This window comes from Hemitrygon akajei, chromosome 4 (assembly GCF_048418815.1).
Source record: "Hemitrygon akajei chromosome 4, sHemAka1.3, whole genome shotgun sequence".
Classification (NCBI taxonomy): domain Eukaryota; kingdom Metazoa; phylum Chordata; class Chondrichthyes; order Myliobatiformes; family Dasyatidae; genus Hemitrygon; species Hemitrygon akajei.
Genome location: NC_133127.1, coordinates 161446744 through 161474093, shown reverse-complemented (window position 1 = coordinate 161474093; position 27350 = coordinate 161446744). Strand labels below are relative to the sequence as shown.

At 39.1% G+C, this 27350-nt stretch overlaps 1 protein-coding gene across 1 annotated transcript; it reads right to left on the bottom strand.

Moving 5' to 3' along the window:
• Positions 1–13774: 13774 nt before the first annotated feature.
• pdx1 (pancreatic and duodenal homeobox 1) lies at positions 13775–18601 on the bottom strand. Its single transcript, XM_073041879.1, has 2 exons — positions 18109–18601; positions 13775–14822 (listed from the first exon to the last, which is right to left on the bottom strand). The coding sequence occupies exons 1-2, from the start codon at positions 18509–18511 to the stop codon at positions 14407–14409; spliced, it is 819 nt and encodes a 272-aa protein (XP_072897980.1). The 5' UTR covers positions 18512–18601; the 3' UTR covers positions 13775–14406.
• Positions 18602–27350: the final 8749 nt, after the last annotated feature.

Below are 27350 nucleotides of genomic sequence, written 5' to 3'. Positions count from 1 at the left end.
TAATTACTCATTTTTAGTTATGTTAAATCAAGTGCACTAGTGGCACTTTATAATGCGTGGATTGCATTATAAATGTTTAATATTATATATTCACACGAAATTGCGCGGAACGTTTTCGTTACAAGGTAATCGCAGGTGGGAATTTCTCAGGCTCCCAGTTTTTCATCTGTAGCCCAAATCAATTTTAACCAACAGGTGGCGGTATGGGATGAAGCATGTTATTGCATGTGATTGGGTTTAAATGGTATCTCACAACATTCATACATAATAATTAATATTAGCTCTAATAAAGAAACAGTCTTACTTATTGACAAATCATTAAATATATATCAGGTAACATAGAGTTTATGAATATTGAACTGATATACCTGGGAGTCAGAAGACATTTGCAAATTTGGGACTGACAGGGAAAAAAAGAATTTCTTTATTCAAATTATTCAGAATCATAGGAATTCTTTCATGCAGAGATCAGTACCTGGCCACTGTCTTTAAATTGAACAACACTTGGAAGAAGCATTGAAATCAGCAAGGACGCAAAATATACTTTGTGTATCAGGACTTTAATGTCCATCACCAAGTGACCTGCTGACATGAGTACCAGGCTGCAGTGTATTGAAGGGCCGAGCTAGCAGACTCTGTCTGCATCAGGCAGTGTTAACCAACAAAGGGATTAAACTCATATTCATCACCCTGCCGGAGAATATTGATTAAAACTTCCATTACAACTCCTTATGGATGAAATGTTTCACCTGCACTCCAAGGACACCTTTATCATTTTGTATGGTTGTGTCAAATGGAATAAACTCAGAACAGATCTGGCATCTCAGAGTCGGGCATTCATGAGGTGCTGCGCTCCAGCAGCAATAGAAATGTAAATGATCACAATATGTAGCCTCGCGTCTCCCTCGCTGACCGTCACGCCAAGAGGTCAATCCTGCTGCAATGAGGAGTGCTGGCTGCTGCACGAGGAATACCTAGAAGGATGTGTCAACCTGGCGAAGATGCAGGTCAGCACCACGTGCTTGCAAAACAGCAAACAAAGCAGATAATAAGACAGGACAAATTTATCCCTCTGCCTTGTGCAGGTACAGTAAATGACATTAGTTCTGACGTGACTGCGGATAACCAATTGATCAGATTGCAGCTGTGAAGACCTCCCCATTGTGAAAGGTGGTGAACAATTAAAGCAGTGAATGGGAGGAGGCTCCAGCTATGGTAAGTCCCAGCATGCAGTGAGAGTGCTAAATATAAGACAAAAGCAGTCATTGCAATGTTCACTCAGGAGTTCTGAGTGGAAGATCATCCTGAGAATTGGGCAAGCAACTCTCCGGCCAATTTGATTTATTTCACCCAACGTTGAGACAACATACAAGTCTTATTACTGAAAAGTTGTGCTTTAGAACCTGCTGTATCTCAGGCTCAGGTATTCCAGTAAAGTGACAACACTGACAGCCACCCAACAAAATCAAAAACTTGAACGTTTACAAGCTGCAGCAAAAATCTAATCTGAGTAATTCCCAACCAGTTTATTCTCAGTCATCAGCTAAACTATAGAAGGTGCCATCATCAATTACCCACAAAGAAGTTTAGTCTCCAGAATCTCTGATCTATTCTGCCCCTAAGGGTGACAGAGGCCAGATTGGATGCTGTATACTTAAGGTAGAGCTAAATAAATATTTGTAAGACCCAGAACTTTAGAGTGAAGAAGAGTTAAGGCCATAGTTGATCAACCATGACAGTATGAAATGGAAGGGCAGGCTTGAGAGGCTTGGTGCCCTACACCTGCTCTTACCTTCTTGTGGTCTTGCATATTTCAATCACTTCCCTTGATATTCATTTTCTTTACCATCAATATTGAAGGGAAATTCAACAAAATTTCAACCAGACTGTGACTAATCATTGAAATGCTGGGAATCTAACCTTGAGTGAGAGACTCTGGACAACTCTAAGACTTTCTACCAACAAAATATACACTTCAGGAATGTGATGAAATACTTTACGCTTCCCCGCACATTTGCTTAAAATAAATTGAAATTATCCAGGAAAACACAGTCCTTCTGACTGGCATCCTATTTCCCTTATTACAAATTTACATTTCCACTATTGGCACGTGATAGCAGAAGTATACATTATCAGCAAAATGTACTGAAGTTAGTCATTTGAGCTAGCTACTCTAATTACATGTACAAACAAGCTGGAGGAACTCAGCAGGTCAGGCAGCATCCGTGGAAACGAGCAGTCAGGATGAAGGGTCTTGGCCCAAAATGTTGACTGCTCGTTTCCATGGATGCTGCCTGACCAGCTCAGTTCCTCCAGCTTGTTTGTATGTGTTGATTTGACCACAGCATCTGCAGGGTACTTTGTGCTAGCTACTCTAATTACATCATTGGAATTCATGACTTGTGCCACAAAGGGTAATAGTTGCATGGCCACCATCAACTGCAAGCTCCTTTCTAACTTCTATATCATTCTGATTTAGAAATGTATCTCTTTTTCTTGCTTGCTAAACTAATCCTGGAACACCCTTCTCTACAGTACATTTTCATTGGCAGATCTAAAAGGTGGTTCATCCTCACCTTTAGAAGGGCAATCAGAAATGGCAATAAAGGCTGTAAGTAAATAATGTAATAGCTTGTCTGAGGTCCTGTACTGGACAAGCAGACATTTCCTCCTATTAAATTTGAGAAGATCAAAGCTATTGCTCACATTCCCATTCACATATTACCACCTTGATCACTTTGCCCAGCAACTGTTGGATGTGCAACCTTGACATCACATTTGAGACTGATTTTTATTTATTTATTTGTTTTTTGATTCTAATCATATATCCACAAAATTAAGACCATCTCTTTCAACATTGACAGCATCATCCAATCCCATCTGTAAACAATTCCTCCATCCTTTTTTTTACCTCTGGACTCAAGTTATACCTATATTCTCCTGGCTAGTTTGCCACTTTCTGTAGCTTTGAGTAATTCCAAATCTTTATAGCCTATGCCCTAATTGTAAAAAAAAATCATTGGCTAAAGTCATATTCTAATTGACTTATGATGAACAACTTGATTTTAAAATTCTCATTCAGAATCAGAATCAAAATCTGGTTTAATATCACTGGCATATGTTGTGAAATTTGTTGTTTTGGTAGCAGTAGTACATTCATTGAATAATAATAAAACTGTAAATTACAATAGGTATATACAGTATCTATATTAAATAAGTACTGTAAAAAGAGGGAAGATACTGAGTTAGTGTTCATGGGTTCATTCTCCATTCAAAAACCTGATATCCAAGGGGAAGAAGCTGTCCCTGAAATATTGAGTGTGTGTCTGCAGGCTCCTGTGCTAATGAGAAGAGGGCATGTCCTGGGTGATGGGAGTCCTTAATGATGGATATCACCTTTTTGAGGCATTGCCCTTTGAAGGTGTCTGTGATGCTGTAGAGGATAGTGCCCATGATGGAGCTGGCGGAGTTTACAACTTTTTGCAACTTTTTCCGATCCTGTGCAGTGGCCCTTACATGCCAGACAGTGACGCAATTAGTTAGAACGCTTTCCATGGTACATCTGTAGAAATTCACAAGTGTCTTTTGTAACATACCAATTCTCCTCAAACTTCTAATGAAATATACAATAGTTGCTGACATGCCTTCTTTGTAATTGCATCGACATGTTGGTCCCAGGATGATTCTCAGAGATGTGGACACTCAGGAACTTGAAATTGCTCAAGCTTTCCACTGTTGATCCCTTGATGAGAACTGATGCGTGTTCCCTCAACTTCCCCTTCCTGAAGCCCATAATCAATGTCTTACTGACATTGAGTTCAAGTTTGTTTCTGTGACACCACTCAACCAGCTGATCTCTCTCACTCCTGTACACCTCCTCATCCCCATCTGAAACTCTGTCAACAATAGTTGTATTGTCAGCAAACTTATAGATGTCATTTGAGTTGTGCCTAACCACACAACTGTGGCTGTAGAAAGAATAGGGTAGTGGGCTTCTTATGCATCCTTGAGGTGTGCCAGTGTTGTTTGTCAGTGTGGAGGAAATGCTTTTTCCGATCTACACAGACAGTGGCATCCAGGAAGAGGAAGACAAGGATCCAGTTGCAGAGGGAGGTACAGAACCCCCATGTTTTGGAGCTTGTTGATTAGAACTGAGAGGATGATTTGTGTTGAACACTGAACTGTATTCAATATACAGCGGACTAATTTTAGTATTACTATCATCCAGGTGATTAAAGGCCAACTGAATAGCCAGTGAGCTTGCATCTGCTGTAGTCCTACTGTGGCAGGAGTTGATTTTAGCCATGATCATCCTCTCGAAGCACTTCATCACAATAGATGTGAGTGCTACTGTGCAATAGTCATTGAGGCAGCTTGTCTGCACTTCTTGGGCAGTGGTATGGTTGTCGCCCTTTTGAGGCAGGTGGGAACCTCCATCTGCAGCATTGAGAGATTGAAGATGTCCTTAAACTCCCCACCAGCTGTTTTGCACAGGTATTTAGAGCCTTACAATAGACCATAGACAATAGACAATAGGTGCAGAAGTAGACCATTCGGCCCTTCGAGCCTGCACCGCCTCTCTGAGATCATGGCTGATCATCTACTATCAAAACTCGGTTCCTGCCTTGTCCCCATATCCCTTGATTCCCCTATCCATAAGATACCTATCTAGCTCCAGGTACACCATCAGAGACTGACACCTTGCGAGGGTTCATCCTCTTGAAAGATGTTTTAACATTGGCCTCCAAGACAGAGATCACAGGGTCACCAGTTTCATGACTTTAACCCTCTATATCTCTGAGACCTCTTCCAATTTTAGTCTTGCAGCAGTAGTGGAATGTGAGAGGTTATACTTCAATTAACTTGAAACTGATGAACAGTAAGGGATATCAGTTTATGAATTGGATTTGTTATCAAGTGGTAATGAAATTATAGATGAGTGGTTTGTTGACAGTGGGATTATAGTGCAAATGAAATTGGCCAATAATGTGAGAGAGTTTGGATAGGACTTAGCACATGTGGTTGAAAATTCACTTCTGAGATTAACTGAGTACCAAAATTATCTGTAAATAGAATAACAATGAGTTTGCATCCAGGGAGCAACTTGAATTATTGAGGAAAAGATGAAGTTTCGCTCTGAGAATACAAATAAGGGTTGGCTCATGTAATAATTTTATCACAGAAAACAGCCAATGATCTTCAATATATTGTTGTGCCAAGAAATTCAGTTAATCATAAATCAATTTATTCTTGTGCATTTTCACATTCTGTCTGTACAATCTGTAGCTATTGCTATTTATGGAACATTGTATTTCTACCTAATAGTTGAGACAGTATAATGTTTTGCAAGGAATTACTGAACATCTTTTTCAAAATTATTGATAGTGAAAACAAGAAGGTCTATATATAAACATAACAAAAGGCTTAATAGGATAAGACCAACTAGTTTATCTATCTGAGAGATTTGATCCTGATGGTTTATGCATTAAATTCTGATATTTCCTTCCCCCGAGGATGAATATTCTTTCCAGTAGTATTGAAGATGCTTAAATGTTCCTCTGTAACTTCAGCTGTGTATGGAACCAAGAGGAACTACTGTAATCATCCACGTGCATGTCTCTTGCGGCCATTTTCCAAGTCTTGCCCTAGTGCATTGCTCTCACAGTGGTTAGTGGAAACATGTTGACTTTCAATGGCGGAGACTGCTAATGGCCTCAAGCAGCTTGGGGCCTACGTTCAGACTGTACTTTATTGGCAGATTAGCTGAGGGGAAACAAGGCCACTGATGGAGTGGTGATGATGGGATCACAAATGTTGGCATCCTGAGAGATGTCAACAGATTTCAGTTCCACTGAGGTGCTTCCCAAGGGCAAACGTCAGCAGTCCTAATATCCAACTGGAAAACAGATACTAAACAGATGGGAAAACCTGCACACATTTTGAATATTAGTATCCAGTGATAAGATGCTAGAAGTTCAAACTGAGTTTGTGTGACAGAGGTTTGAGTATTCACCTACTGTACCAGGACACTGGACAGCCTCTGCTTGAGCTGGAATGAAATTTGAGATGGTGGTCATCATGAGTCCATGTCAGGTCACAAGTTAAAAAATAACACCACCCACACCATGTTTCCCACACCATCGTCTGTCTGATTGACTTCTCAAGGCAATACAGTATCAAGAAACAACCAGAACCTGAGTGAACAGGAAGAAACATTAGCACATCCACTTAACTTGGGCGATAACTGGTGTGGGCAACACCTGTACCTGGTAAGTTTTTTCTTGCTCATTATTCATCTATAAGCGTATAGTTGGGGCAGTAAGAATGGCTCCAGGGGCTGTGTTTTGTTCTGTGTGTGAGATGTGGGAATGCTGGAAGATCTCCAGCCTCCCAGATAGACACATTTGCATCAGGTATACCAAGCTGCCTAAGTAAAGTGGGGATTATGATAGAAGCAGTGGACAGGGAAGGCGATGTCAAGGAAGAGGATGAGTGAGATCTGGTGTGTGCCCATGCATGGTGCATGGGCAGAGTGTATCTATGCATGCTGTGGGATAGGTTGGAGGAGCAACACCTCATGTTCCATCTGGGTAGCCTCCAAATGAAGGCATGAAGATTGATTTCTCTAACTTCTGATGATTTCTCCCCCTTCTCTTCCTCTCTTTTTCCATTCTCCATTCTGGCTCCCCTCCTGCCACTTCTTTTCTCTTCACCTGCCTATCACCTCCCTCGGGTGTCTTTCCTCCTTTCCTTTCTCCCATGGTCTACTCTCCTCTCCCAGCAGATTCCTTCTTCATCAGCTCTTTACTTCTTCCACCTATCACATCCCAGATTTTCACCATTCCCCCTCCCCTCCCCACCCACCCACCTTCCCATCTCCTGGTTTCACCTATCACTTTCTAGCTTGAACTTTCCTCTCCCACTTTCTCATTCCGGTTTCGTCCCCCTTCTTTACAGTCCCGATGAAGGGCCTCAGCCCGAAACGATGGCTCTTTATTCCACTTCATGGATGTTGCCTGACTTGCTGACTTCCTCCAGCATTTTGTGTGGGTTACTCTGAATTTACAGAATCCATAAGATCATAAGACATAAGACATAGGAGCACAATTAGGCCATTCAGCCCATCAAGTCTGCTCTGCCATTCCATCATGGCTGATTTATTATCCCTCTCGGTCCCATTTCCCTGCCTTCCTCCCATAACCTTTGATGCAGTGATTAACCAAGAACCTATCAACCTCTCCCTTAAATGTACCCAATGGCTTGGCTTGCATAGCCGTCCGTGGCAACAAGTTCCACTGATTCACCACCCTTTTAGAGAGCCCTCAAATTCTGAGTCTGTGCTCTCTGGTTCTGGACTCCCCACTATAGGAAACATCCTCTCCACGTCCACTTTATCCAGACCTATAAATATTTGCTAGGTTACAGTGAGATTCCCCCTCATTTTTCTGAACACCAGCGAGTACAGGCTCAGAGCTGTCAAGTGCTTGTCATATGTTGGGATCATTTTCATGAACCTCCTCTGGACTCCTCTCATGTCAACACACCTTTTCTTAGATATGGGGTCCAAAACTGCTCGGAATACTCCAAGAGCATTTTGATCAATGCCTCATAAGGCATCAGCATTATATCGCTACTTTTGTATTCTAGTCCTCTTGAAATGAATGCTAAAAATTGCATTAGCCTTCCCTACCACCATTTCATACTGCAAGTTAAAAATTAGGGAATCTTGTGCAAGGACTTCCAAGTTCCTCTAAACCTCTGATTTAAAAAAAAATAGTCCATGCCTTTATTTATTCTGCCCACCCACTTCCCTGCATTATATTCCATATGCCACTTCCTTGCCCATTCCCCCAATCTGTCTAAATTCTTCTGCAGACACTCTGCTTCCTTAACATTACTTGTCCCTCCACCTATCTTAGTATCATCTGAAAACTTGGTCACAAAGCCATCAATTCCTTCATTGAAATCATTGACATACAACGTGAAAAGAGTGGTTCCAACACCAACCATGGCAGCACACCACAGGTCACCTGCTACCAATCAGAAAAGGCTCTATTTATTCCCACTCTTTGCCTCCTTCTATCCGTGCTAGTACATTTCCTGTAATACTTTGTTAAGCAGCCTCATGTGGGGCACCTTGTCAAAGGCCTTCTGAAATCCAAGTTCACAACATCCACTGACTCCCCTTTATCTACCCTGCCTGTTACTTCCCCAAAGAATTCCAACAGATTTGTCAGGCAAGATTTCCCCTTTAGAAACCTGTGCTGACTCAAGTCTCTCCTAGTACCCTGAAACCTCATCATTAATGATAGACTCCAACAACTGAAGTCAGGCTAACTGGCTTATAATTTCCTTTCTTCTGCCTCCTTCCCTTTTTAAAGAGTGGAGTGGCATGTGCAATTTTCCAGTCCAGCTGAACCATTCCAGAATCTAGTGATTCTAGAAAGATAGTTACTAATGCCTCCACAATCTCTTCAGCTACCTCTTTCAGAACCCTGAGTTGTAGTTCATCTGGTCAAGCAACTTAACTTCCTTCAGGTTTTTCAGCTTCTCAAGCACCTTTTCCTTAATAATAGCAATAACACTCAGCTCTGTCCACAGCACTCTTGTGTTTCTGGCATTCTGCTAGTATCTTCCACAGTGACAACTGTCACAAAATACTTCTTAAGTTCCTTTGCTATTTCTTTGCCCCCCCACTACTACTTCTCCATCATTATTTTTCAGTGGTCTGATGGCCACTCTCAAATCTCTTTTACTCATTATCTGAAAATAATCTTTTGTATCCTCTTTTATATTATTGGCTAGCTTGCTTTCATATCACATCTTTTCTTTCTTTATGGCTTTTTAGTTGCCTTATGTGGCTTTTAAAAGCTTCCCTATCCTCTACCTTCCCACTAACTTTTGCTATATGATATGCTCTCTCTTTTGGTTTTATGCTGTCTTTGACTTCCCTTGTCAACTATATTTGCCTCATCATTCCTTTAGCATACTTCTTCATCTTTGGGATGTATCTTTCCTATGGCTTCCAAAATTTCCCCATTATCACCAGCCATTGCTGTTCTGCCATCATCCCTGCTAGTGTCCCCTTCCAATCAACTTTGGCCAGATGCTTTCTCATGCCTCTATAATCCTATTAATCCACTGTGATACTATTACATTCAACTTTATCTTCTCCTTCTCCGGGGGGGGGGGGGGGGAGGGGGTTGTGAATGATATCATATTATGATTACTGTCTCCTAAGGGTTCCTTTACCTTAAGTTTCTGAATCAAATTTGCATCATTACTTAATACCCAATTCAGAATTGCCATTCCCCTAGTGGGCTCAAGCACAAGCTGCTCTAAAAAGCCATCTTTCAGGTGTCTACAAACTCCCTCTCTTGGGATCAACCACCAACAGAATTTTCCCAATCTATCTGCACATTGAAATCCCCCATGATTATTGCAACTTTGACCTTTTTAGATGACTTTTCTATCTCATGCTGTAATTTGTATCCCACATCCTGGCAATTGTTCAGAAGTCTGTATATAACTCCCATCAGGGTCTTATTGCCTTGCTGTTTCTTAATGCTACCTGCAAGGTCTTCTGATCCCATGTCACTCCTTTCCAAGGATTTGATTTCATTTTTTACCAATAGAGCCACCCCCATCCTCTCTGCCTACTTGCTTGTCCTTTTGATACAATATGTATCATTGGATGTTAAGCCAACTATGATCTTCTTTCAGCCATGACTCAGAAATGCCCACAGCATCATACCTGCCAATCTCTAACTGTGCCACAAAGTTGTCTACCTTAGTCCGTATACTGTGTGCATTCAAATAAAACACCTTCAATCCTGTATTTATTACCCTTTTTTATTTTGGCCGCCTGTTATACTTTAACTCATCCCACGGATTGTAATTTTGCCCTAAAATCTACCTGCCTTTCTTCAAAGCCTCACTACACACTGCATGTAGTTGTACACCAATTGCCCCATTCTCGGCCCTATCACTCCAGTTCCCTGATAAACTAATTTAAACCCTCCCCAATAGCTTTAGCATCTGCAGAATCTCTTGTGTTTATGACACTAAGAGAGAAGATTGTTCAGGCTGCTTTCTATTCATCATGATCCTCATGTCTTAGGACCAAAACTTCACCATCAACTCCCAACAGAAACTGGTGCACAACAGCTAACACACAGTAAAAATAATCCTAGCACAGGCACCATTCAGTCCTCACAACTGGAGTGAAAGCATCCTCAACTCTGAGGGGTGGCAAAGAATAAGTGTTATATAGTTACAGAACCTACTGCTAGTGGGAGCATTTTCTTTTCAGTGTATGCTTTGCCAATTTCATTTTCTTGAGTAAAGAGACTTGGAGTGATAGAGGTGTTTAAAGTCATGATTGGATAAACTCAATCTCACTAAATGATTGGACTTGTGGTGCACCTTAATGTACTTGGACAATCAACTCATACTCTAAGAAGGACAAACAATTCTCATTACTTTCTTGACATAATTAGTTGCTCATATCTTGTTCCATTTTATTAAATCTCCCAAAAGCATTAACTAAGGATTTAGTTTTAGTAAGGACAAAATGCTCCAGTTAACACCTAACTTTAACTCTGTCAGCTCATTATTGCCTCCAAATATAATTAAACAATTATATTGGATACCTGTACTAGCTTCTACCACCCTCATACATTATTCTGGAATGCATACCATTTGAGATAAGTGACATTTGTACTCGTAGTTCCATCTTTTTTATTTAAACATTGTATCATTTTCTTTTAAATTTAGATGTTTTAATGTTTATTGGTAATTCAGAGTTTCCAACCTCCTCCTATATACCCTACAGATGTACTTTGGTTTCATTCCATATTTGCATAATTCTTTCAGTTCATATTGGAACTGTCATTCAATAAAATCTTGTGATTTTTTAAGCATGTACAGATTTATCTTCAACTAGTTCCTTGTCATTTATTGAAGCAGAGTGATATTTTTGAGCATGTTTAGGTAAATGTTCCCATAAATGAGTTTCCAAAAGATAGTCATACATTCAACGAAAGATAATTTGGTCTGCAAATGGACAGTTTAGCATCATTTGATGCATTTAAGTGAAAAAAAGTGACTGAAAACATTGTGAATAATATTTCTGAAATTCTTAAATCCATAGTCACAAAAAGGGATTATAATTGGAACGTTGTTGAGAAATCAAAGGACAAACTACTAGAGGAACTCAGCAGCTTAGACTGCATCTGTGGAAACAAAGGGATAGTTAACAATTTCAGATGAGACCTTACATCCCTTTGATTATCCCTCTGCCTCAATAGATACTGCCTGGCCCCCTGAGTTGCTCCAGCATGCTCTTTTTATACTTTGCTCCAGATTCCAGTAACTGGAGTCTTCACCATGACTGAGATTCATAATCACGATTATTAAATGTCAATCTCAAAAGCAAAAATCTGGATCAAAGGCAATCTATCAAAGAAAAAACAAATCATATTCTTACGTATGCTTTGTTTATATTTCTTGCTGTCCATCATCTAAATATGATAGTGATATTATGATAATTTAAGTGACCATTGGCTGTGATAACAGATTCATTATTCAAATATATAAAACATCTTGGTAACACAATATATTTGTTTTGAAAGTATTTGTATTTACACTTAGCATCCATAATACTCACAATAATGGCATTTTACAATTATAGTAAATGGTTCACTTCCTTAGTATCTCTACAATATTTGGCTATAATAGTTATTTATTAAAAATGCAGTGAACAATCTTAAACACAAGGGATTCTGCAGATGACGTAAATCTTGAGCAACACACACAAGAGTGATGGAGGAACTCAGCAAATCAGACAGCATCTATGGAAGAGAATAAACAGTGGACATTTTGTGCCAAGGCCCTTCATCAGCACTGGAAGGGAAGGGGGCAGAAGCCAGAATAAGAAGGTGGGAGGAGGGAGAAGAACTACAAGCTTGCAAGTGATAAGTGAGACCATGCGAGGAGAAGATGACTGGTAGGAGAGGGGCAGAGTGAAGTAAGAAACTGTGCAGGGATAGGTGGAAGATGTGAAGGGTTGAAGAAAAAGGAATCTAATAGCAGAAGACAGTGGACCATGGAGGAGAGAAAAGGAGGGATGGAAGCAAATAAGCTTCATATTTCTATAAATTTTGCAATTTATTTTTGAATTTACATCTACAGTTATGTGCAATTTCTTTTTTTCTGTGTCTACGTACCAGAGAACAAATTGTCTGGTGACTATGTTCCTACAACCTAAACATATGTGGCATCCACTGAACTCCCTACCTAAAGACCTATTATCCTGGTTCCACTTACTGAGCACAATGCAGCACAGTCTATGCCATCTAGTCTCAGCTTCAATGATATCATGCAGTTTAATAAGAACTCCTGTTAGATCTAACAAAATAACTCTTGTAATAAGTGTTTGTGCAAGGAATGTAGTAAAGATACAGCGAGACACCTATCCGTGGAACTGCCAATTCCAGTCTAAGGAAGTGAAATACAGAATGAACACAATGACAGAGTGGTTCTACATCTAACAGTATGTAATGGAGGAAATCAGCTTGAAAGAAGTTTATTTCTCATGCCTTTTATTTGCTGTATAGGTGTGAATGACAGTGGTGGTTTCGAGGGGACAGTATTTGACAGACAGAAGAGAGGTGATATATCGTTGGTAACCTGCTGGTTACATCTGATCTATGTTGTGTAATCTAGCTTGAACTTCCCATAACTATCAATATCTCCACAACTACTGGCCAAAGGACAGTGATGGGGTAAGCATCATAGAATTGACTGCTGGATGCAATATAGATCCATGCTGGTGCTGGCACTATTGGCAGCTTTGAATATTACATTTCCATCAGGCATCGAACCGCTCACACCTTTCACATCAACACACAGTGAATACCCCAGGCGAGTAATGATGTCTGTCTAAAGTCAGGATCTCTTCTGCAGCCTCCCAATACTGTCAAATACCACTACCTCCACAACGAGTAAAAACTTCACCCTATTTCCAAAATTCCACAGATCTTGGCTGATTCTAAACTTCCAGCATACCAAGTGTATCAAAATGTTGCCCGAACACCTAGCCATAGACTTAAAGTACAAGTTCCGGTACATGAACTCCAACTTTACCCACACACTTTGCGCTCAGAGAAGCATTGTTGAAATAGAAGTTCCCAACAAAAAAAAAGCCAATAATCTAACCATGCACCTTCAAGTTAGACGGACCACGATCAAATTCAATTCAATTAACTCGAATTCTGTTTGACGATATAACAAATTCCAAGAATAAATCAAATGCAAATTGCCGGTTGTTGGCTATTTTCCCTATACCCATCAGATGAGCATTTCATTTCATCGATCATACATACATGGTGGATTCATTAACAAATTCAAATCCTAGTTTTGATCCACTCTAATTATATCAGACGAAAATATCCCTTTATATTAAGTCTAAGATTCTTCAGTGAAATCAAATTCGCCAGTGTCAACCTAATTACCGACGGTGAAATGTTTATGGAACAGTATTTTCGCTAGTTTGTCGATTCCATTTAGAGAGCTTGCTGCAGTCATTGTACTGATTCAAGACAGGAGGCGTGGTTTGTTTTGCCCTTAATTTTCCAAGCTCAGAGAGTCTAAAATGTGAGTAAAGTTTCATTCTGATAAATAAGCCATGCATTTTCAAAAACCTTCCGAGCAGAAACGCATTAAATTCAGTCAAGGCTATCCGCGTATACATTCACGATGAGCTCCAGTTTTGAAGCGTCTTTTATTGAAATGGCTGTTGAATTTTCGGGCAGCTATACTGGAATCGCATGCAACAAAACGCTTAATCGTTACAAGCAGCCTGTTTCCTGGAAGGATTAGTTAAAATCTTCGTCTTAACATCCAATGGAAAATACACAAATTGAAGACAAAACGCAAGACATTACGATATTTGTATACATACGACTACAAATATACAACAATTATTTTAACCCGATATGAAATTTGATTTATTACCGCAGGAAAAATACGTACCATGCAAACTATTGAAGGCATAACGTTCAATGACTAAGGCCTTTAAACTAACAGTTCCATAACTGGCAAAATGGGAGAACTAGAAACAGTTAACTACAGGTGTATACAATATTAATAATACAAACAAAAACATCACATGACTGTTGTTATCTCTGACTGACCCCAGTCACTTTCAATTACTGACATTTTAAGCATTGCATTTCAGTATATTATTGCATACGGCCATTAATGCAATGACTATAATTGTCATTAGACGTTCTCGGTGTAGCATTTGTCGTGATTTGCAGAGTGGATTTACCTTTTGAATTTTTCTTCCTGTTATGAGTACCGATTAAATGATGTGCGTCGTGATGCTGGCCTTATGGCAAGACTTTATGAATTTTTCGTGGAGTCTCTCGCACCTGCGCCTTGGCTCCTTAAAGATGAGCCGGAGATGTTGGCTGGTTGCGACGAGGAGACACTGACAGATAATGGATCTCTTCCAAATGGGGTATTGGGAGCACAGCAATCCTCTTTGAGATCGCCGGAAGAGACGACCGAGTCCTGCTCAGGGGCACCATTCCTCCCTCTTTTCTTATCCTCCTCCTTCTTCCATTTCATCCTCCTGTTTTGGAACCAGATTTTTATATGTCGTTCGGTTAGGTTTAACATGACGGCCAGCTCCACCCTTCGGGGCCTGGAGATGTACTTATTGAATAGAAATTCTTTCTCTAACTCCAGCAGCTGGGCCCGCGTATAGGCAGTACGTGTTCGCTTACTGTCTTCCTGCTCCACCATGAATGAACCTCCTAAAGAGAGAGACAACATTAACATACGGACAGTTTTCGTTCAATGCGGCACATTTTTAAAATTAAGTGATACGGGAAATTACGCACAAAATTCTAGCAAACAATTCTCAACAAAAAGAATTGAAATAATAACTTGCTGGCTCCACCACATCTGAGATAACGGAATTGCGGCTTACGCCTGTCGGGAGTGTCGGTAGTTACCAGCAGGTTAATGGCACTTCCTCCAACTAGCCTTCTATCTATCGAAATGCAGATAACTCACTGGTGATAACACGGTTCAGAAGCACACCAGCTCCTCATTTCCGACCATATAAATTACTTCGAAAATAAAGAACTCCGCCAGAAGATTTTCCTCGCAGACGACGTGTTCTCCATTCGCGTGGTTTGAGGTTAAAATCGGGGAGCTGAAGAATGTAAGACTGACCGATTCAGTCAACATTTCAAGCGGTAAGTATCAAAATAACATTTCCTTTAAGGAACTTTATTTCTGATTTTGGTCCTAATGATGTAATCAGTATAAAATTTGAGCAAATTGGGACCGAAAACCATAGCAACACTCATTCTGTTTGAAAAGCTGGAGTTACTTGCCAGAAAGAGACATTTATTTTAAAAAAAGGTCACGGTTCTTGCCACACAGTAGACCTTTCACGGTGAATCGGAATACATATTACTACATGAGAATTGTCCATTCAGTAAAAGGCCCATTTTGCCGAAATATCTTCTTTCATTTCAACTTCTAAGTACTGAATACCCCATTCTTGAATTTCTTTAACAACCAAGAGTAATCTTTAAAAAAGCCTCCGGCTTTAAAAGAGTTTAAATTCAAACCACTGCAAATATACCTATATTGAGGAATCTGCATTCCATATTGACTTGAATAACGGGAGAGGTTTTCTGTGAGAGATTTCATTTTTTAAAAGCCGCGCAGAACAATGCGTTATCTTACCGTTTCTATTTCAGTTTCCTGCCCCAAGTTTTAAAAACTACTCCATGTAAGGCTGAGATAAAGGCAAACATAACTTCTTAAACACTCCTGTCTGACTATTATTCGCAGAATTAGGTAAATTATACGCCACATTAGGTTTAAATCATTAGTTATATTTTATTTTCAAAATCAAAATCTTCTCCGTTTATTATTGTTCATGTAACTGTTTACCAATTTTGAAGTACTCATTTGCTACGGGGGGAGGGGGGTGGAATCTAATATATACGCGATAATCTTTTAATTTTGTTGTAAAAATAAAAACATTAAATTTAAATTCATAATATTTTGCCAGTCTCAGCAACTGGGAACTACATGTATTTTAGGGTAAAAAAAACATTTTGTGATTTACACCTTTTTGATCGATGTCAATTTTTATTTATTCTGAATTTAAGGCAATTACATTTAAACTTAATCACCTCGAAATAATAGATTTTAGAAAGACTTTAATACCAAAGTAAATTTTTGTCACTTGAAATCTCGAGTTTACTATAATATATACTGTTCATTCCACTATGAATATTCTAAAAATATTGTGAATTTCTCAATATATTTTGATGGTATCACTTTAGAACCAAATTAATTTGATGAAGTATGGGCGTTCAGATTTTTTAAAATCAAGCTTAATACATTTTCACAAACAAATTCGTAGATTCAATTAATTTTATAATTACTTTTAATTTTTACAATTAATTTTTGTAATTCACAGAAAAGAGTGCTCTAAATGTAGTCTTGTGCTGCTGGGCATGGTAACTATACTGCCGAATGGAAGCCCCTGTCTTTATTGGAAATTGTTTGTCCCCCATAGCTTTTCGGTTACCTAATACCGTCATATACTCTTACCGTAAACCAAATTACGGTTTGAGAAATATATTCCGAGTATAATTGAGCAGAAGAAAAAATGCACTCACTTTACTTTCGCCGTAAATCATTTTTAACCTACTTATGGTTCTTAGAAGACAGATTACCTCCCAGACCAGTGTTCGGTGGAGGGGTGGGGGATCTTTTTTTGGCGATAGATTTCTTTTGAAGGCGCATAATTTGCTCCAGAAAGGTTATAAGATTTATTGCAATTGCTTTGACATTACTCAAATCTCTTTATATGCCAATAAATAAATAGTTTAATTTATCTGTTTGGTGAAATGTTAAGCATTTGTTGAGAATCGTGTTCCAGTCTGCCTGTAATGGTTTGCGATTTCACTTTTACAACTTAATACAAACAAATCTAGAGTAATTATGCCCGGATAGATCCCTTTACGACTGCAATCATATCATCAACCAGGCGCGCAGCTACTGTGGCTGAGTTCATCTCGTAGTTTTCCACTAGGCTTTAAGTTATCGTTCACATTTAATAAGCCTGGGCGTTTCACTATATACCTGTATAAATGTAATGATTTGTTGAAGTTCCTATGCACTTTAATAATTAGCTCTGGGCACACTTTAATTCTGTGTTTTATTTTATTGCAAAGCATTTGCCTCGTCTGGGTCTCAGCTTAACACCAAGCAAAAACAATTGTGTTGAATTATGTGTTGTCTGAGGTAGAAAATCCTTTTAGCACAAAATGAAATGCTCATTTCAATATATTACCACGTGTTTGCACAAGGCGGCCATTTCCCTGCTGACTTTTCACGATGTTTTTAGACATTCTTCGTCATACAAATTTTCTTGCAACTTTGATTCTGTTGCGGCAATATTGGTTACACAACTCTATTCTATTAGTTCCTTTAAAAAATCTTAACGTTAAGTATTTCCTTGACTTCCTTAGAAAATGTTCCCAGATGTAGAAGTATTTGTTTTGATGGAATTTGAAGGTTGAAGAAAGAGCTGATTAATAAAAGTGAGATTGAAATATCTAATGCTACTGTTGTTATTTCACAGACTCGATTACAGACTTTACAGGTTTACAGACTCGATTAACTTTGCTTATGAAAAGGTGGAAAAGTTCGTTTAAATCATAGGGAACAGAATAATCTATTCGTTTTCAAAGGAGAGGAAGTCGGTACAAATTTCGATTCTGATGTGGTGGAGAGATGGCCTAGTGACATTTTCATTGTCAAACTGAAGTATTGATGGATTATACTAAGCAATGCCAACAACGATAATTAGAACATCAATATATGTATATCATATCAGCGATATCGATATCATTGACCAAGGTGAAATACCCAGTAGGAATTCCTGTTATGGCATGTTCCCCAATCACCTATGCCCTAATTTGAGGTATAATTATTTTCTTGAGTTGTCATCAGTTAAAAAAAACTCTCATCGTCAGTAGAAAAATAATTGCCTTTGTTGGCACTTACCTGGCCATTGTCCTTTCCAGAGGTGAGCGTGCGACTTGGTAGATTTCATCCAAGGGAAGGGCAAGTGGGTTCTGGTGTGCTCTTCCAGGCTACTGATTTCGGAACTGCTACCAAAACAAGCCCCTTGGTGGGTGTGCGGATTCGGGTGCTGTTGCTGTGGATGGTGAAGATGCGAGACGGTAGGATCCTCCGAAATCGCAGGTACTTCGAAAGGTGAAATGTCAGCGGGGCTTCCTTGTTCAAGTCCTGACAAGGAAGGATTAGCGTATGAAGTCTGCGGCTGTCTCCCTACGTAGAGACACGCTGGTGGGCTTTGATTATATTCCTGGACTTGTGATCTTTGATAAGCACATGATTCGCTATAAATCTGAGCCGGCGCATAATAACGTTCCTCGCTATTCATGCTGCAAGTTGATCAGCAACCGAAACATACAGTGCTACTGTAATTTTACAGTTTAATAGCTCTGCCTTGCTTGATTCACTAATCAAAATAGCACCTGACACTCTGTTATGCTCCGTGGAGTATTACGGACATGTCACGTGACTCGAGCCCTACAGCCGATTGGACTGTAAATTCACGATAAGAGCACTTGGTCAACTTCACCTGCCTGCAGAGTCCATTTACTTTTCATGTAGTTGAGTAACAATGGAAACTTGTGTGATTGCCAGGCGATGTCCCTCTCTCTCTTCCAAGAAATACTTGATTCATTCAAGAACAATTTCAGTGTTTTCTCAATCGAAGACAGGTATTTTGGTTAGAATTAATTCGTTACCTTGTTCCAGTTTAATCAGAGAAGTTACACAAATATGTTGAATTTTAAACATTTAACTTGGAGAATGTATGAGCAGATGTGAATAGTATCAGTGATAGATTACACAGGGCAGCCTTATCACCTTCTCAGCGACTTGGGCCTGGGAACCACAGATAGCAACGCTCAGTATTATTTCTACCAAACGTAGATTAGCTACTGTTTTCTTCACTGATCCTACGTGAGTGACTGGGATTAACACGTCTGGGATAAATACCTCTGACGGCAAATCCACATGGCATTTTGCGCACGTTCCATCCCTTTCAGTTGAGTTTGAAATCACGTGTTATGTTCGAATCGTTCTAGTATAAGACTTTAGAGTAGTTTTCTTCTTAAATTTACGTTTGCATTTTTAGCAACTCGGGGGTTAATTCTGTTTGCCCTTTCCTTTGCCTTTCTATTTCCTCAACAAATCTCTTTGTTAACGTTTCTACCGAACAATTCATTTATTTCATACTGCCTTATTTTAACTTTTCTTTCACTTTAGCTATCACATGATTCAACGTCCGTTTCAAACTTCGACCAGATTAAATATTGACTTTTGATTAGAAGATTCGGTAAAGAAATCCTGTCAAGAATATTATCTGATGACATTTACAGAATTTGCCATCAATTCATAAGAACATTTCAAAATAGCAGTTTTTAAAGTTAAAACGAAAATCGCCTGGCATCCGTTAGCGGCCGATTGATTATATAGAGATTTTTTTCTCTATGTAATTCACAGCGCATGTTGACATTTCTGATTGATATGGTAGGACCGGCTGCTGGTTGACTTGGTGACAAGGCTATGAGGAGGCGGGGAGCTACTGGAAAGGACAAAGATCGTTTCACTACCTGTGATCACTCATGCTTTCTCACACAGTGGTTATTTACTTTGCACTCCTGCCGTAATTGCACATTTCTGCAGAATTTTACCCATTTAAACGCTTCATTTAACTCTATGTTCTAACGAATAAAAATGAACCATTTTATTTAAAATGATATTCTTCCTTCAAAAAAGCGAGAAAATTTTAGAGCTTTATTTTGCTTACTTTTAAGTCGGTCGTTTTTCTGAATAAGGCAGTATGCATTTCTTAATGATGCTTTTGACGTAAATTTTACGCCATTCTGCTTGATCAAGATCCCATCAGATCAAATACTTTTTGCCAATTTCAGGACAGCATACCTCTCTCTGTAAAAGCTTTATCTATGAGTTAGTAAATATTTGCGAAGTATCTGTTCTTCCTGCCTTGCATGCTGACAGAATATTTTGAAACAACATTCGGAAATGCGCTTTTTTTTAAGCGAATTTACACGAAAGCTTCAGGCTATGAATTGTAATCTTACGTTTTATTTTGCAGTTTGATATGATCATAAAAGTCGAGCCCATTATGGCTAAGTCTGTTTGGGCCATCTTACTCCATTCTGCTTCCCTGTAAAACGGGACACTGAGCATTTGACTCAGTATTGACCCATTAACCAATTGCCTTCCCGAGCCATTAAACAGCAGCTCTTATGGATAAATAAACAGTAAAGGTCATAAACCAATTACAGCGGATAGTAAAAAAGTATTTTATTAGCACGAATTACAGATAGCCAGCCACTCCAGGGTAAATTCTACACAATTCTTCTCTCGCTCGAATGATGAAGAAAACTACTACAAAATTGTTCCTGCACTTAAAAAGAATTAAACGTTGCTTGTTAGAGTACGGGATCCAGTTACAATGGTTTATTACTCTGTCAGTTACAAAATAAAATTAATACTTTGATAGACTCACTGAACCCTACCGTTGACATTCTATCCAATCTATATACACATTCATACTATGCACAGTGTTGTAAATGAGATATAGTTACAGTTATGCTCGACACATTTTGCAAAAAGTTGAGGTGATCTGTGAATTAATATCTCCGCTATTGACAAAGGAATAATGTATAATCTTAGGCTGGCGATAACAAAAAGGCCAAATGCAGTTAAATTTGGTTCAGCTGGTCAGTGAGTACTGTTAACACACTTGTTGGCCTTGCAGCAGTTGTAATGTGACTTGTCTCCAAATATGTTTGTTTTTAACGAGAAGTGCCTGGCCTCAATATGGCAGCTGTAAAGTGAGAGGAGGCAGAAATATAGCAATGAGTAAATTATAATAGGGATCTTAGGAAACGGACGGGCCGGTTAGAAAACTAATGACGGGAGGCAATAACTTTTGCAGCAATATCAGCGCATGTAGAAACCGCCATAACTGGGACTGTGAAGCTCTTCGGAGGATCAGTAGCAGCAGAACGAGAGTTTACGTTTATTAAGAATAATTATGGTGTCGCATATTTCACATTTCTTCCAGTGCTCTCGGGCGGTTTCGCGTGTGCTCGTTCGCTCAGCGGCTCCGCGCAACTAATTAGTTAGTGGCAGACTGATACATGTTTAAAATGGTGTATACAATGTTTTGTTAAGTTTGGAGTTCATCTGTGAATTGGTATCGTCACTTATTGGCCCAAGAATCTAACAGCCAACGCAAATTTGCAAATTTGTAAATGAAATATTCTAGGAAAATTGGCTTTGAAAAGAGTTCGGGAAACTGAGGAGTATATGTGCGCTGTATTATAAATCCAATAATAAAGGAAAATTAACGAGAGTGGAGAAAGATTACCTTAGTTCCAAAAAAACCCAATAATTGAATCCATTTGAGTAGAGCTAAGAAACAACGAAGAGCACTATCTCCGGATGGAATCGTATGGGATTACTGAACGAAGAGTTGTGTTGGCAGATTTTTGTAGACAGGAAATTAGAAGTGTCTGCCAAAAAAAGTGATATTGTGGGATACAGAAATTCATACGATTGGGCGAAACAATGTGCAGTGGAAGCGGGGAGGACAAGTCATCGAATACGTTCAAAGGTGTTTTCCGGGCTCTGTGTTAATTACCGCGCAGGCCTTTTTTTTGGTGCGATATAGTATTGTGCAATAAAACACTGGGAATAAATCGCTTTGGACTGAAGGTGGCTGTAGGGGGCTGTGGGCATAATGAGATGGAACTCGATATTAACATATGTCTAGAGCTAATTTCATAAATTTGAAGATAGCCATCTATGAAGGAAGAATTGGTTGAGGTGGATACTGAAAATGGATTACAGATAAATAATAAAATTTGTTCTTTTATTAAAAGTCTACAACAGAATTTTGCCCCAAAACTTTGTTTAATACGTCTGTAAGAAGTATACAGTATATCTTCTGAACCATCTGAATATAGCACAGTATACTGTACCTCACACAAATGTTGAATGTGACTATTAGATACATGTTATATAGTGAACCACCCTCTACAGATGAAAGGATGACAATATACTTCATTGCAGGTTAAGGTACATTCAGCAAAGGTACCTCCTGTATCCTCATGAAACCTACTCAAATCATGTCTGACCACAGGACTTGGATTAAGGGAAGAATTATAGAATTAATAGATTTCAAGAATATATGAAAATGGGAGCAAGAATAGGCCAAATGAGTCGGAATCAGGTTTATTATCATTGTCGTAAGTAGTGACGTTTGTTGTTTTGCACCAGCAGTACAGTGCAATACATAGAAAATGCTAAGAATTACTATAATGAAATAGATTGATATAAATTTTAAATTAAGTTGGTAGTGCAAAAAGAGCAAAAATAGTGAGGTAGTGTAGATGATTTGGTTCTTTTTCTGTTCAGAAATCTGGTAGCGCAGGAGAAGAATTTGTTCCTAAACTGAGTGTGTGTTTCAGGCTCCCGTACCTCTGCTCTGATGGAAGTAATGAGAAGACGGCATGTCCTGGGCGATGCAGTCCTTAATGGCGGATGCCGCTTTTTTGCGGCCTCGCCTTTTGAAGATGTCCTCGATGTTGTCAAATCATACAGACTGCCCATCATTCAATAAAACCATGCTGATCTGACCTCAGCTTCAGAATAGCTTTCTGCCTGTAACTAACGTTGCCTCATTTCACATATGGAACACTTGGAAATAACAAGCAGGATAAACAAAGGAGAGTCAGTGCATGTTGTTTACTTGGATTTTCAGAAGGCCTTCAACAAGGTGCCACACATGAGGCTGCTAATAAGGTAAGAGTCCATAGTATTACAGGAAATATACTAGCATGGATAGAAGATTGGCTGACCAGCAGGAAACAAAGAATGGGGATGGGGATAAAAGGGAATCTTTACTGGTGATTCCTGGTGTTCCACAGGAGTCTGTGTTGGGTTCAGCTACTTTTCACTTTACATGTTAATGATCTGGATGATGAAACTGAGGGCTTTGTGACCAAGTTTGCAGATGATACAAAGATAGATGTAGGGGTATGTGGAGCTGAGGAAGCAGGACTGGGACAGATTAGGAGAACAGCCCAAGAAGTTGCAGATGAAGTACAGTCTGGGGAACTGTGTGGTCATGCACCTGGGCAGAAGGAACAAAGGCATAGACTATTTTCTAAAGAGATAGCAAATTCACAAGTCAGAGGTGAACAGTCCTAGTTCATGATTCTCTGAAGGTTAACTTGCAGGTTGAGTTAGTAGTAAGGAAGGCAAATGCAAAGTTAGCATATTCATTTTGAAGGACTTGAATATAAAAGCAAGGGTGTAATGCTGAGACTTTATAAAGAACTGGCAGATTGTGAGCAGTTTTTGGTCCCTAGTCTAAGAAAGGATGTGCTGACATTTGAGAGAGGCCAAGGAGATTTACACAAATGATCCTGGGAATGAAAAGGTTAATGTAGGTGGAGTGTATGATGGCTCTGAGAGTGCACTATGTGGAGTTCAGATGAATGGGGGGAGGGATCTCATTAAAATCTGCTGAATATTGAAAGACCTAGAGAGATTGGACATGGAGAGGATGTTTCCAATACTGGGGGAGTCTGAGTACAGACCTTTAGAACAGAAATGAAGAGGAATTTCTTTAGGCAGAGTATGGTGAGTCCAGGGAATATTTTGCCACAGACAGCTATCGAGGCTAAGTTATTGGGTATCTTTAAGGTGGAGGTTAATAGGTTTTCAATTAGTAAGGGCATAAAAGGTTACAGAGTGAGGACAGGAGAATGTGGTTGAGAGGGAAAATAAATTAGCCATGGATCAAATGGTTGGGCATTTATTTTGGTTTTGGATGAACTGACTAAACAAGAAAAGATCATGACTCAGAATTAGAGCTCGTGGGCCAAAGGGTGTGTACTGATGACTAGTTAACAGGCTGTAAACTGGAAGTAAGAATGATATGACCAGTTTAAAGTTGGTGATAACGTTCAGCAATTATTAGGCCTTAAGCAATTTCTGTCTAAGGGCTAGATATAATTAAGTGTAATAGGTATGTGTAACACGGTACAAAAGTGCGAATGTGGAAGAACTTCAAAAAAGGGTTCAAAGGAATTTGGACAGGTTACACGAGGTAGCATGGATGAGAAAGAAAGAAAAGAGTATAGATAAAAGTGAAGTTTTTCATTTTGTTAGGAGTTATCTTTTGAATTTATGTTTTGAATTGTGAGAGATTGAATAATGATGCACTCTGATGTGAGAAATGAGGTGATAATATTTATATGGTGAATCCGGACATCAATCAGAGAGACTCCATGTAGGTTTAGCAAACAATTAGAAAAGCAAATTATTCTCCATTTGGTCTATAATAATTTGTCTTTATTACAGAATCAATAGTGTGAAGAAGTCATATTACAGAAATATAGGATCACAACTTTACTGCAGTAAACAGATTTTGTCTCCTTAATAGGGGAAACAAATGAACATCTTGGATGGAATTAAATAGGCATTCCAAACGAATTGTTGTGACTAGGTCTATGTTCTTTACAGTTTTGAAGAATAAGAAGGTACATACTGTTTTCTATATATATATTTGAAAATATAAATTCTTTTGGAGTATTGCTTATTTCCAATGAGCCTCAAACTGATTCGGACAGGGGTTGAAATAGCACTGAAATGAGGAGAAACTTTTTCACCCATGTTGTTGCAAAGCTTTGCAAATTTCTATCCTAGAGAATCGTCAATGCTCATTTGCTAATATCTTTAAGAGAGAGACTAACAAATTTATGGATACCAAGGCATTGAAAGAATTTTGTTATAGTGGGTGAAGCCCGAGTTGAAAACTTTGATCAGTCGTATTCTAATTCATTGTGAGAGCAGTCTTGAAGACCAAATATTCTGTTCCATTTCTATTTCTTATTTTTTTTTATTATTAAATGTAACATTTGCTAAACAAAAATACAATGTGCTTCATTTGCTTAAGTTGGATTCAATGTAGCTATTCACTGAAGATAGGTATTGAAGATCCAAAGCATCAGAGCTTGCTCTTTAAAATAATTGCTTAATTTCCTTTGTAGAGAATGCTAATACACTGCTGTTGGTGCATGTGTGGACATGAAAACATAATAGTGAGTAGTTAGCATGGATCCTGGAAGGGGAATTTTTGCTTGGCTAAGCTCATTGATTTCTTAAGACAGATGAAAGCAAGTATAAAAATGTTAACATATATGAAATAATGTTATTTATGATAGGTTGTTGATTAGTAAGGGTGTCAAAGATTATGGGGAGAAAGAATGCAAGAGAATTGGGTTGAGAGGAATAACAAATCAGCCATGAACAAATTGGCCTTGTTGGACCAAATGGTCTAATTATGTTCCTATGTCTTATGATCTTATGGAAAACAGAGTGGGAGCAAAGGCACAAAAAATATTAATAGACAATAGGTGCAGAAGTAGACCATTCAGCCCTTTGAGCCTGCACCGCCATTCTGAGATCATGGCTGATCTTCTACTATCAATACCCGGTTCCTGCCTTGTCCCCATATCCCTTGATTCCCCTATCCATAAGATACCTATCTAGCTCCTTCTTGAAAGCATCCAGAGAACTGGCCTCCACTGCCTTCTGAGGCAGTGCATTCCACACCCCCACAACTCTCTGGGAGAAGAAGTTTTTCCTTAACTCTGTCCTAAATGACCTACCCCTTATTCTCAAACCATGCCCTCTGGTACTGGATTCTCCCAGCATCTGGAACATATTTCCTGCCTCTATCTTGTCCAATCCCTTAATAATCTTATATGTTGCAATCAGATCCCCTCTCAATCTCCTTAATTCCAGTGTGTACAAGCCCAGTCTCTCTAACCTCTCTGCATAAGACAGTCCGGACATCCCAGGAATTAACCTCGTGAATCTACGCTGCACTTTCTCTATAGCCAGGATGTCCTTCCTTAACCCTGGAGACCAAAACTGTACACAATACTCCAGGTGTGGTCTCACCAGGGCCCTGTACAAATGCAAAAGGATTTCCTTGCTCTTGTACTCAATTCCCTTTGTAATAAAGGCCAACATTCCATTAGCCTTCTTCACTGCCTGCTGCACTTGCTCATTCACCTTCAGTGACTGATGAACAAGGACTCCTAGATCTCTTTGTATTTCTCCCTTACCTAACTCTACACCGTTCAGATAATAATCTGCCTTCCTGTTCTTACTCCCAAAGTGGATAACCTCACACTTATTCACATTAAACGTCATCTGCCAAGTATCTGCCCACTCACTCAGCCTATCCAAGTCACCCTGAATTCTCCTAACATTCTCATCACATGTCACACTGCCACCCAGCTCAGTATCATCAGCAAATTTGCTGATGTTATTCTCAATTCCTTCATCTAAATCGTTGATGTAAATCATAAACAGCTGTGGTCCCAATACCGAGCCCTGTGGCACCCCACTAGTCACCACCTGCCATTCCGAGAAACTCCCATTCACCATTACCCTTTGCTTTCTATCTGCCAACCAGTTTTCTATCCATGTCAATATCTTCCCCCCAATGCCATGAGCTCTGATTTTACCCACCAATCTCCTATGTGGGACCTTATCAAATGCCTTCTGAAAATCGAGGTACACTACATCCACTGGATCTCCCTTGTCTAACTTCCTGGTTACATTAATGTTTTATGAAACATTAATGTTTCATAAAGACAAATGGTGAGACCACCACCACTACCCTTGCAGAATAGTCAAATCATTAGACGATGAGGTCTAATGCAAATAAATGAGAGCTACATTTTGATGGAAAGAATAAAGAGGCAACTCTGCTACTTCAACACTTTACATTAGGATAGGGTATAATGCAAAGGGATTCCAGGGTATAAATATGCTAGTTGTTGAAAGCTGTGTCACTGTTTAACAAGGCCATATAGAAAGGAAACAAATCATGAACTTCTGTTTTCAGAAGGATAAAGCTGAAAAACAGAAATGTTGTGCTAAATCTACATCAAACATTGTTTTGATCATACATGAGTTATTGCATTTTGGCACCATATTGCAGAAAAGTTAGAGGGCTCAGGGAAGATGAACAAAAATGATATCAGAAATGTGAGGAAGAATGAATCAAGAAAGGATGAATTAGCTGAATGTCTCCTTCCTTGAGAAGTAAAGGCTAAAATCTAATCAACAGCAGTCTTTAAAATGATGGAAAG